Source organism: Notolabrus celidotus, chromosome 1 (genome assembly GCF_009762535.1).
Source record: "Notolabrus celidotus isolate fNotCel1 chromosome 1, fNotCel1.pri, whole genome shotgun sequence".
In the NCBI taxonomy this organism is placed as follows: Eukaryota; Metazoa; Chordata; class Actinopteri; order Labriformes; family Labridae; genus Notolabrus; species Notolabrus celidotus.
In genome coordinates this window covers 36,333,066-36,346,001 of record NC_048272.1, presented here as the reverse complement: position 1 = coordinate 36,346,001, position 12,936 = coordinate 36,333,066, and the positions used below count along the sequence as shown (strand labels likewise).

The 12,936-nt window shown below is 41.4% G+C and overlaps 1 protein-coding gene across 3 annotated transcripts; it reads left to right on the top strand.

The window, feature by feature from the left end:
• The first annotated feature begins 307 nt into the window (after nucleotides 1–307).
• si:ch211-117k10.3 (Krueppel-like factor 15) lies at nucleotides 308–11,083 on the top strand. Of its 3 annotated transcripts, XM_034694067.1 has the most exons (5): nucleotides 331–366; nucleotides 2,956–3,064; nucleotides 3,202–3,677; nucleotides 5,904–7,047; nucleotides 8,696–11,083. In XM_034694067.1, exons 4-5 carry the CDS (start codon nucleotides 5,972–5,974, stop codon nucleotides 8,862–8,864), a joined length of 1,245 nt encoding a protein of 414 aa, XP_034549958.1. In that variant the 5' UTR covers nucleotides 331–366; nucleotides 2,956–3,064; nucleotides 3,202–3,677; nucleotides 5,904–5,971; the 3' UTR covers nucleotides 8,865–11,083. The 3 variants fall into 3 exon arrangements, with proteins under 3 accessions (XP_034549974.1, XP_034549966.1, XP_034549958.1); XM_034694075.1 differs by having other exon boundaries at nucleotides 330–366; nucleotides 2,956–4,086; XM_034694083.1 differs by lacking the exons at nucleotides 2,956–3,064; nucleotides 3,202–3,677 and having other exon boundaries at nucleotides 308–366.
• The last annotated feature ends 1,853 nt before the right edge of the window (nucleotides 11,084–12,936 follow it).

Sequence of the window (12,936 nt, the reverse complement as noted above, 5' to 3'; positions counted from 1 at the left end):
TCATTTATCAACATCATGTTGTACTGGATCTTTAGGTCTCTATACTATAAAAATGAAAACTTAAAATTGTTGTCCTGAAAAATCTTTTTGGTTAAGTAAACAAAAAAAATTCAATTTTGTTGCAAACTCCATCAAAGTAGTTATCTCAACTACCTGTATGAAGTTAGTTGTGTAAAGTTGGTCTCATTTCATAAGTTAGGTTGGCAAAACTTGAAATTATGGGTTTGAGGCTCGGCTCAATCATGTGAATATGCTACAGGCACAGAACGGGGTCTCCAACTCAAATCTACAGGGGTCTTCCACACTTTCAATTCCCCACATGTGGCGCCATCCCTCCTGTCCTGTGTGGATTTTATCGCCCTAAAGGTGAGTATTGTATTGAAACTCTAGCTTTACAGTTGGTCAGTTGATGGTGAGTTGATCACCGGTTAATGTAACTTTAATTTGTTTAGTTAGTTTAATAAGGCATGGTCATTACCAATAGTTTGCCACCTTGAACATCAGCTAATTACCATGCAAGTGTGAAAACAGTGCAGTAACGTTCAGTAACAAAGGAACATTTTCTGAACAAACAATAATAAGTTGGCACAACTTTCACTTCTTAGTATGTAGAACTCAAAACTTTAATTTACACTACATATAAATAAGTTATCTCAACAAAAACTAATCAGTTGGATCAAATGTAAGATTTCTAGTTAGCCTCAAAACTCTAAAATCGAGTGCAGACAGTTGCCTTGAAATTTTGAGTTTTCACAGCTTTTTCGTTTTAAGTGTGCAAACTGTGATTATATACCTGAGAGAGTGTGCTTTTGCACTAAAAATTGTGGTAAGTGCTTGTTAAAATAAAAAGGAGGGGTAAAACCGAGTGTGGTGAGGTCTCTCATCCTGCACGATATTTAGTTTTGTTTACTTTCTTGATGAAGTGAGGACATTTTATTTATTTTTTATTTCCTTTTTTAATTTTATTTTCCAAATAACAAGAAAGACAATGACAGTTACAATACACCTGATTTACAAAAACAAACAAAACACACACATACAAAACAACAACAGTAACAAATACATACTGTGGAAGAGGGGGGGCAACATTGGTACAGTTTTTCATTATGATTTTGATTACAATAATCTTACATGCATAGCCATGCCTACATATTCAGAGAACTTTGATCCAAGCTTTTCCCTGATTATGATCCATAGGGCATCCGGTTGGTATGCTCACTGAGAGTTGTGGCTGCACTCTCCATCGATAGCAAGTCCAAAAAGTCTGCAGGCCGGTTCTGTATGTTGTAGCAGTCCGGTTTGTGAATTTTCCACTTCATAATGTCCTTTTCAGAGACAAAAAAGGCTAAAACAACAATGAGTTGGGTTGCTCTTGGCTGTATAGTGTCCATCATATTTCAAAGTATGCATACATGAGGGCGTTGGGGGATATGAACATTCATTAAAACCTGTAAAATATCAATTAACTGGGTCGAAAACCATGGTTTACACAGTGCTTGAAGAGCAGCAGGTCACCTAAAAACAAACAACAGCAGAGAGGGCTTAAACACAAAATAAAATCAGACGTCAAGAAAACAAACACAACAGACCCAAACAAGGATTTAACCTGATGTCACAGGCAACCCAAGAACCCGACGATATGAACTGAGACCAGAGGGACCAAGAAAGTAAGAAAAATAAAAATGTAAAAGAAAAGAAAGAATAAAAAGGGGCTACATGCTGTAAAAAAGGTGTAAAAGCAATAAGGCTAAATAACAGCAATACAGAGATAAAATCATAAATATACATAAAAAGTGATGAAATAAATCAAAACAGAATAAATGAAAGCTAAGAAGCTAAAAGACAATACCAAGAGGTGAAGGCAAAAAAACAGATACAAGCAGTAAATAAATTAATAAATCAAGATGAATAAAAGCTATAAAGGCAGTAAATGAGGTGAGGAGAGTAAAACAATTAAAGGAAAATAAGATGGGATGGAAAGTTAAATGATAATAAAGGCAGCAAGAAAAAACAAGTCTATAAAGGTGAGTTTAAAAGGCCTTCAAGAGTTAAGAGGAGTAAGTACATTCTACATCAAGGAGTAATGGGAATGTGAGGGTAACTTTGCAATATCAGTGGAAGAGTGGGAGAATTTAAATGCCAAGCAATGGAAGTCAACTAACTCCCTGTCATGGAGAGAGTATAACTGGAAGAATATGGCTGGGTTCTTTATAACACCTGCACAAAAACATTCAGAGGGGCAGACAGCATGCAGGAGAGGGTTTGGGGCGCAGAGAGCAAACCACTTTCAGGTGTTTTGGGATTGTTCAGAGATGGAAAATTACTTGAAGTCAATTAGAGATAGCATTGAACAAGATTTAAAAATCAAGACTGATTTATGTTTTCAAGTCTTGTATCTGGGCAAGATGCCACCTCAATTTCTCTGCTTTGCCAGAGTTTACATGTTTAGAGTAATGCTGGTGGCCAGGATTCACCTGAATTAGTAGACTGGTTTAATGTGATGCACAACATTTTTGTAATGGAAAAACTAACATTTACTTTGAGGCTCAAAAGTGATGTTTTTGATAAATGTTGGTAAGGATGGATTGAGTTTAGTAACCCACTTAGAATGGATTTCAGGTGAAGATCTACAGCTGTACTGTAATCCCTTTGGTTCTCTACTACACATGGACTGTCATGTTTTCTTTGCTTGTTGTATCTGTATTTGTCATCTTTGTTTTCTTTTGTAAAAAAAAAAAAAAAATGCTCACTTGAGAATGTATTGTATAAATCTATCTTAGACTCAAATAAAAAAAAATGAAAAGTGAGTTTTAAGCAGTAATTTAAGTAATGTTACAGATTCTGCAGCCTTATCTCCTTGGGCAGGTTGCTCCAAAGTCTAGGGGCCCAGACACACCATATTATAATGTAGAGTGCTGCATCATCCACAATTTGTTGTCTTGAATCTACATTTAGGTCTAGGTGAAGTTTTAGAGAACCCAAGCCTGGACATTACTTCAATGAATCCATAAAGCTGAAAAAATCATGACTGTCTCTGTTGCTGACTCTGGAGCTCTCATAACATGTAAGTTAGTCCTTGTGTTTCTGAATTTGATGAAAGGTGCTGATCCTGTTGACCTTATGATGCCTTCTAAATAACGTAAATAGAGGAATAGCTTCTTTAACTGCACCTGGTAACCTTTTTGTCACAAACATCTTCAGGTTGCAGGAAACAGAAGTCTAAATAGGATCTGGTGTTAAAGGTTGTTGTTATTTTTGGACAGTAATTTGCTGCACACATTGATGGTTGATATTTCACAACCTTGTGCTCTCCATCCCTCGGCCACTCTGCATCCTGTGGAGTGGTAGTGGCGAAGCAATCCCTCCATCTACACATGGCAGTCAGAATTTATCGAGCGGCAGCCAATCAGAGAGCTCCTTTTAGGGCGAGCCTCCAGTGCGCTCGGCCAATCAGGAGCGCGGAATCAGAACCGTGCCTCTGAGTTGTGCACATTGACTGTGCAGCGATGCGGTCACGTGACGCCTGGAGAAGGAATGCCAACATGGACCCGTGGCAAGGACGGGATCCGTGAGTGTGCTGTGACAATAACACGACGCAGGAAGGAGACTACACGAGGATCCGGGATCCCGTCGACGGTGCTGCCGTTCTTCACCAGGCCTGCCTCGAACCACACACGGTAGGTCGAGCCAAATGTTCGGGATCCTGCTCCGTGAGTCCTCCGGAGAGACGGAGTATAAATAGAACAGTTTCTGACCCAACTTGAGACCCGTGGATTACTATGGAGGAGCAGGACCATGGAGGCGGATTACCATGTGATCGATCCTGCTTATTTAAACACACCTAGAGGCTCGTTGATCCGCTCTCGTAGACCGAGTATCGGCTCGTGGTTTGTTTTCTTCTCCATACGGGTCTGGGCGCGTCAGTGCGGGCCGTGTTTACCGTGCGCCGTGCTGGTGCGCTGTGTGGAGTACGAGGCCCTGCTGCAACATGTGCCAGACCGTCTGACAGCAAACATCCTTTACATAACAGAGAGGAAGTCTTCCTTCAGAGAGACGAGCTGTGTGGACTCAGGTTTCAAACTTAAGGTGTGCGTACTTCAAAGGGGTCCGTCTGTAGTCCGACCCCCTAATGCTTTAGGGTTAACTTTTGATGCACATAGTTGGAAACAACTTTAAAAAAAAAAAAAACTCTAAAAGAACAATAATAAAATGGTAATAACACTGATGTTTAACAGGAACAAATATACAATTTAAAAATATATAATGTAATAGTAGTAAAATTTATTCAGACATTAAATAACACGATCATTTTCACAGTGCAGATACTGTAAACAAAGCAACAGTAATGTATTAGGTGATAGCTAAAAAAGGCAGAAGCAAAATGCTTATTTAAGCCTAGCCTACATTTTCTATCAAATTAAGCTAACAGCTTCCAAAGTCTGAAGAAAACAACAAAACAAAACAAAAACAAGTAAATCATGAACACTTATAGACTTAACAAACTGCTTTCCGAACCACTGTTTTAAAAACCAAAAGTGAATCACAGGTTTTTAAATGTACTGGCATCACTCCACAATCTAACCCCAACTTATGTCAGATCAAAGAATATTCCTTTTCCTATTATCTTCATATTTTCTTCCTCACTCTTTTAGGGTGCAAGCAGTGCCACCTATGTATACCATAGGCTATAAATAATGGACGTAGTATTCGTGACACCACCGGTCTGTTCTTGAGCTCTGTTTTGAAGCCAATCATCGGCTGGAGCCATATTGGAAATGTTGAACTCAACCAAAAGAGTCTGACGTAAAGAGGCAGGTTTTGAGCCTCCTAGCCAACAACTATGTGTTCCCGCCTGTCAATCAAGTCAGTCATGACCTTATTTGGGCAAAAACTCGTAATTTTAATATCTTCTGAACTGTCGCGTAAGGAAAAATTCAACCCCGTACAGTGTGTGCCAATAGAGAAATTAGCTACGTAGACCCAAGCCGTTTTTTGAACCAGTCTGTAAACATGTTTATTTCTGCTGTAAAGATTGTCTTCTTTGAGTTGATGTGTATGTGGTTTCCGGTGTTTCTGCAGCCAGCCTCAAGCGGATGCTTGATGAATTGCATTTTATAACACTTCCACATGGGCTTCATATTTTGAGACCAGAGGTTGTCTCTTGGTATGCACATTATTTCAGACTCATAGGCCCATATCATCATAAAAAGGTATAAAAAAACCTTGAAATAAATAATAAGAAATACAATACAGGGTTAACAATACTTAGAGTTAACATGTTCATCATGGTTAAAACATTAAAAAGACATTTGTTCCAGTGTTTCCAGAAACAAGAAAAATACATTGAGTCTCTTAATGTGGGCTGAGTGAGCTCTCTTAAATCTAAAAATGTCATTATCTGAATCAAGAAGGCGACACATACATTTATACATAACATTTCTTGGCACAGCATGAATTTTAGGGACATTATTAGAAACAAACATAAAGCTTGCACTCGTCCATCTTGGTACTAGAAATATTCTGTATACATCATTATATGTTACCTGGAGCTTTCTCATTGTAGCTTTACTATACCTGCACCACAGCAGAGCAGTATACAGAGGAGGACAGTAAGCTCAAAACAGCTCTGTTTTAACATTATCTGTGCACATTGGACATTTACGTACCAGCATATATGGACAGACGGCGCCCAGAGGGACACACTTATTGTTTTAAAGCTTGAACATAATTTAAAGTAGGTGTCATAGAATTCAGTAAACCACGTGTTTGATTGATCTGTTCTTGATGATTATGCTGTCCTCGAATCAAATGTTCAAGTTTATAATTGAGTTCAATAAGCTGCCATTCATGCTCATCTACGTTTTGCAGGCTAATAACATCCATTTTAAATTTTGCCTTTGCAGGATTGAGTGATCCTGCTTCTGGATCGAGTTTCAAACCACATCCTCTGCTCTGCATTGGGCCTGGATCAATGGTGTCTCTCAGCAGCAGAACGCTGAGCTCGGAGAATGACCTGTTCAGGGACAGCGGCCTCTTCTCCCTCAACCTGGGAGACTGCGCCTGCAGCGAGGGGGGCAGTTCAGCCTCTTGCGACAGCCCTGAGGCAGGGGAGCTGGAGGCTATGCACATCTGCAGCCCTGGAGAGGAGGAGGATGAGGAGGAGGATGATGAAGATGAAGGGTCATGTCTGCAGATTTTTCTAGGAGAGGAGCCTGAGAGCGAGGAGCATAAGCTGCCAGATTTCCCTTTCCATCCCTCCTCCCCGTTCTCCCCGACTCTGGAGGACATCGAGGAGTTCTTGAGGGAAAAGATGGAGCTGGTGAAAGAGGGGCTGCTGGTCCCGAAAGAGGAGGCCAGCCCTCTACCATGCAGTATCACTCCACCCTCTGATGCACCTCCATCTGCTTCCACAGACACTGGCAGTGACCACGGGACTACTTCCTCTCTTTGTCCTTCACGTCCAGACACCCCTAAGAACGTGAGCAGCCCAAGTCCAGCTGACCCGTCCCTGTCTGCCGAAGTGAACCCTTCACCCGCCAGCTCAACCCCACCTATGCTCCTAGGTGGTCCGTTGGTGCTCCAGCTGCAGCCCCTCCCTCTGACCCAGCCTCAGACTCCAACAGGCTCTCCTCCCGGGGCCCAGAGTGGCATTTGGCTCACTCATCTTGTGATGGGGCTCCAGGGTGCAACAGGACAGAATGTCACCCTCCTGACCCCGCAGGTGCCCTCCACCGGCACCACCCTGCTAGCACTAAACACCGGAGATGGCAAGCCAGGTGACCACAAGTACGTGAAGATTGCCCCTCTGCCCATCACCATGAGGACTCTAGAAATCACAGGTTTGGCCGGGGTTGGAGGTCAGAGCGGAGGTGTGTTGAAGACTGTTACTCCCAGGGTGACCAGAGTGCCGCCCACAGAGAGGGTCCATAAGTGCTCACACCCGGGCTGTGGGAAGATGTACACTAAAAGCAGCCACTTGAAGGCTCACTTCCGCCGGCACACGGGAGAGAAGCCATACACATGCAGCTGGCCTGAGTGCGGGTGGAGGTATGTGTCATCGTGTACCAGCTTAAATGAGACAAAGTTAAGGGATGAGATGATTTTAACGGGCCGTGCTGGAGGGGAGGGCTGCTTTTTAATGTTCACAATCCAGTGAGTCATTAATGAGTAACAGATCAGTGAGTTTGAGGAGTTATGTAACAGGAAAACACATGGTGGCTTATGATGCTTTGAGGAAAGATTACACTACTCATCATCATAATGGCAATCAATTTCTCCTCAGCTCAGAGATTGTTCAAACGTAGAAACACATATTTCTGTTTCTGGACGCGTTCATTATAATGCTTTGAGTACCACATAAAGTAAACATGGCTCAACTTTCATCAGATAATCCTGCGTTAATATTAAGCGGCAACCTCTGGTCTAAAAATACGAGTCCAATGCGGAAGTAGTATAAACTGCAGTTCATCGAGGATCTGCTTGCACGCTAAGTATCAGAGAACAGTAACAACAGGTTTCTCATAATTAGCTCTTTCTCAATTTTCCTTCTTTATAATGAATGCTGTAGGATCAGTGGCACTATCTGGAGGACCTAACTGGTCCAAAGAAAGTACATTTATAATCGGGGCTACATCTGTTGAAATGGAATGCATGTTTTCTAATGTCTACAATCAGACCTCCTGGGTGTACAGCTTACATGAAGATGAAAACATAATAACCAGAGAATGCTTTCAGATATATTAGTATAGATTATTTATATTTGATGGCAACAGGTGCAGTTGTCATGGTATTATAGAGTCTAATAATATAGTCCACCTCTTTATTGTTTGAATCACAGAATCTGTACAAAATGTAAGATTAAAACCGTAAATGAATGTTCTGGAGGGTTAATCCTGACATACTCATCTCCTAAGAGAGATGATATTTGATGAGAGTAAAAACTTAATCTCACAGTTTATGTTTTATACATTCAAAACATTCACTGTCAAAATGAGCATGCTTCAGATGAACTATTTAAAGGCACAGTTTCCAGCATTTAGCAGAACAAACAGAAAATGGAAAATGATGTTCGTAAGTACGTTTAAGTTGGTGTATGATCATCTGAATATGAAAATCATTCTGTTTTTGTTTTCTTAAAATGAGCCCCGAACAGACAGACTAGTCACATGACCAAGCAAAGTGCAGCGTTTAGAAGCAGAGAGAGGTTGTTGTTGTGCGCAGAAGAATCTGTATTAGCAGGGGAGGGTTCAGTCTGTTACATATCACTAAATATTCCCTTTTCTGCACACTGTACCTTTTAATACGATCAGTCTCATGTTCATTCGCTCTGTAGAGATTTCACCAGTCAGTCGGTCTTTACAATATCTCCTTATTTTAGTGTCGCTTGAACAGAAAAAGTGATCCTACAGGTTGGATTGTATTATTTGTGCCGTTATGTGCAGATTAAAACTGAAATATGTTTTAGCACTTAAGGCTAATCTTGCTTTAAGGTGAAAAAATAGCTTCAGATCACCTTACAAATCCCAGATGGACAAATGATTGATACAGTGGGATATCATATAAAGCTCATTGATACTTGTAACAGGAGCTAAGACTTTGTGTTCATCAGTTCAAAGATAAACTACTCAGTGTGGTAACATTGAAATCTGTGTCTTCCTCTCCGTGTGACTCCTCCTCTCTGCTCTTTCATCTCCAGGTTCTCCCGATCGGATGAGCTGTCCCGTCACCGTCGATCTCACTCAGGCGTCAAGCCATACGAGTGCTCCCTGTGCGAGAAGAAGTTCGCCCGCAGTGACCACTTATCCAAACACACAAAGGTCCACCGCAGCTCCAGGCCCAGCAGGATTATTAGAGCCACTGTGTGACACCTTCAGCTGGCTGAAAGCCTGCCCTGCACCCACCCAGCCAGCTCCACCTGACCTGGTTCTGCTTGGACCAGGGGGCTCCCTCAAGACTTTTGGTGCTTCATAAGCAGAACATTCAGAAGGATCTTGAGCTGGCTGCGGTTTTTTCCTCATGGTTTCCTTCCTCTCCCTCCTCCCTGCTGTTTATCTTTCACTGCTCCCTCTGAGCAGCTCGTCTGATAGCAAGCGAACAGCTTCCACGGGAAGGACTCAGTTGAAAGTGATTTCCTGGCTTTCCACACAGATACTTTAAACACACAATAGGATACAGTCTTGCAGCGGCCCCTCTTGCGATCACTACTTGCCTTCAGTTCTTGTTTCTGAGCGACCGGGTGCTGTGAACAGTAAGAGGAGTGTCTGTAATTCAATCATTTCCTTTCTTATTTGGAGATTACCCTTCTTCATCAAAGCCAAACTTCAGGGTCCACATTGATAAAGCTTCCCATCACTTTGTACTTTATTAAAGTGAGAACGTGCTTTATTTAGTGTAAAATGATTGCCATGTGTTTTACTCATAGAGCTTGCGATGGATGGTTTATTGAAGCATCAGAATCTCCTCTAAGTACTTTTAAAGTTACACGTCACCCCGAATTAACCGTATGGCTCTTGCTATAAGTAGCAAATGCTAAGACATTGTTTTTTTCAGACTTAACCTGTGGCTTAGCTCACAGTTTGGCAAAGCCAAAAGAACCTCTTTTTTTGCCTTTCGACCAATCCTAATCCACCTTGTTTTGACTCGTATGCCTTTTCTCAGCCCCAGAATGCCCTAATCTCTATCGATGCCTTTGTCCGTATCACAAAACCTCACTTGATCCTACTGTTATCATATGACTGCTCTTATTTAACTGTGATTCTGAAGTGGGGTTGCCAAACCAGAAAGCCCTGTTCTGGCCCTGTGAGAGCATGAAACGTATACCGTTGGTGCGTGACAGTTTATAAGCTCTTTGTTCTCAGAAATGTTGATGAAATCATTGTGCAGCCAACTCTTGTGGCCTAGAAACGTTGCGGTCTATATGTAATGTATAAGCTCAGTGGTGCAGACGTGATGTAAACACTGCTCTTTATTATTTACGGTAGCTTTTACTGTAAAACATTTGTTGGTTGTTTATAGCAGCAAGAAAAGCTAATAGATTACAGAGCTGGTGAGGCAGCTAACATCTATTCAATCATCTGTATTAGCGTACTTATATAATGTGTACTGAACATAAAGGACAAAGATAACATGTACAGCTTGTAGCCTGTATATAGATGTTTTTTTTTTTAATCAAAGTCGATCTTCAATCAGTGCATTAAGCTATTCAGAGGCGTTGTCCGGAGAGGTTTCTCGGTCTGTTACGTGAGTTTGATTGTAGCGTGATCAATCTGTGGAATGTCAGACTAATTATGGTCTGGGATTTGGAGTCCAGCTCTATCCATTCACAAACCATTAAGCTGAGTCTGCTGGTTTCAAGTGCACTTGTGTTGGTGAGGAGTGAGAAACAGTCGTGCTCTTATGGCAGTTCCATACAATTCAGTGGAACCATCAAATGCCAAAAACTAAAGAAACATTAACATGCAGGTATTTACATAGAAGGTCAAACTGCACTGTGCAGTCGCTCTCATTGTTTTATCTTTGATCTCAACACCTTGGTGCTTGTTGTCTAACAGTGCTTCACATACAGAGACTGTATAACAGTATCACACTATTATCTCAGCTGAACCAGCAGACACCGAATACTACAAGCTGCAGGTTGCTCACATTTGTAAACTTTGCTCAGCAATATTGGTGCTTTTTTTTGGAAAAACTCTAAAGCAGAGCACTTCAATATGTAGCAGTGCACACATATTTACACAGCAATCTTCCTTATCTCTGACAATAATGGACACATCAGATTTCACTCCATATAAAAACAACTATGCTTAGTAATGTAGTAACCCATTCAAAGCAGACAGACGGGCAGACGTGTTTATCTGTCTGAACTGGTGCCGTCTTTGTGTCTGAGCCTCCCCAGGCTGCTTCTACTGACCTACATCCAGACCTGTATTCCCTAATCATCATCACCATCATCATCATCACACAGTTCTCTTTCTCTCAGTCCTGCCTGTGTATCTGGTTAAACATGGGCTGTAATTGTTTTTTGTCTTTTGATTACCAGAAATGCTATTTTCCTATTTGCAAAAATAAAGCATAAAAACATGAATTGCTGTTTCCTTTACTTTGTTGTTTTTCTAGTTATTTTAATTGGAAATATCTGTGCTACAATAATAGCTTAGTTTACACCCAGTGTTTGTAATTTGGTGATTGCAGTATTGTGACAAGTCCCTTTAAACCCCCTCTACACTATAATGAGGTTATTGTGTGGAATGACACAGCCGTGTTTTGACATCGACCTCTGAATGTTTGCTTACAGTGACTACACTGAACTCCACTCCTAAGAAGGGTTGATGTAAATTGAATGTACTTCTAGCTGCATACATTATGAAGAATACAAGGTGAAATAGCTGCTTGGTCAGCAAACAGTTAGCTTTCTAAAAGCAGCAGTCAGAGAGCAGCCATGGTCACAAGTTTGCAGCTTGAAGTGTGTGATTCTGCTGTTTGGTGCTCAGAGGGTAGCAGAGAGGAGGTTATCAGGACATCGTTGCAGTGGCAGCAACAAGATGAATGAGGTCACATGCAAAAATAGTTCGTCTCTTAGGCTGAAAACACTGAAACTACGAGGAACAGAATATATAAACCTCTGAGAGCACCTAGTTACACTCCTGGAAGAATCATGCAGTTAGAGTGAGTCCTCACTGCTGCAGCCTGGGTTTAATCCTAACCCAGGCCTTTTTTCTGCATGACATTCTCTCTCTCTCTCTCTCTCTCTCTCTCTCTCTCTCTCTCTCTCTCTCTCTCTCTCTCTCTCTCTCTCTCTCTCTCTCTCTCTCTCTCTCTCTCTCTCTCTCTCTCTCTCTCTCTCTCTCTCTCTCTCTCTTTCTCTTTCTCTTTCTCTCAATTCAATTTCAATTTCAATTCAAATTTTCTTTATTGGCATGAACAACAAGATGTTATTGCCAAAGCACATAAATTCTAACAGTCCATTATATATATTCACTACACTCACCATATATACATTAATCACACACCATATTCATTACATATTATATTCATCACATACATATCAACCATATATTACATATTTTATATGCATTAATGAACGATGGTGTCACCTATACAGCATAGCTCAATGTCCTCACCCGATGCGGCACGCTCACAAAACCTCCACCCAAAATCAAACACCATGGGATGGTACGTCCCTCAGGCTGTGACAGGCAGACACATATTTAGCAGCCAGAGGAGCTGCTGACCCTTCCCCCAGGAGAACTGACAGTTTCTCTTCTGGGGTTAATGTTGGGAAGTTTGGTACCATTTTAGTAATGTCCCTGTAGTGGGAATCTCTTAGTAAAGAGAACTTGCTGCAGTGGAGGAGGAAGTGCATCTCTGTCTCTATGTCCCCTGTAGAGCAGTGAGCACATAGACGCTCCTCTCTGGGCAGCCATGTCTGTCTGTGTTTCCCTGTCTCTATAGCCAGCTGGTGGTCACTCAGCCTGTATTTGGTCAGGATACGTCTTTGTTTTGTATCTCTGACACTGTACAGATATTCAGATAATTTATAATCACGGTTTAGGGTCAAATAACAATTAATTCTACTTTGGGTCTTTGTTTGGTTTCTCCAGTGTTCTAAATACAGATCTTTTGAGTGCTTCGTGATGAGTTTAATTTGGTTGTGTTTTGGATCAGTGCTGATTGGAGTCAGCTGATTAGCTTCCTCACCAGCTGACTAAGGGGACTCTCTCTCTCTCTCTCTCTCTCTCTCTCTCTCTCTTTCTCTGGTTCCTAAAGTACGGGTCAGGCCCCTGTAGGGGGTCGGTAGACACTTATGGAGGGTTGCGAGATGCCTTCCATAATACAATAAATATGTGGAAGGATTTGATATTGCATATTTCCTTAATTTTTTAAAAGACAAATATCATACTTTTGACTCCACTACATTTCTATCAGTGCTCTAGTTAC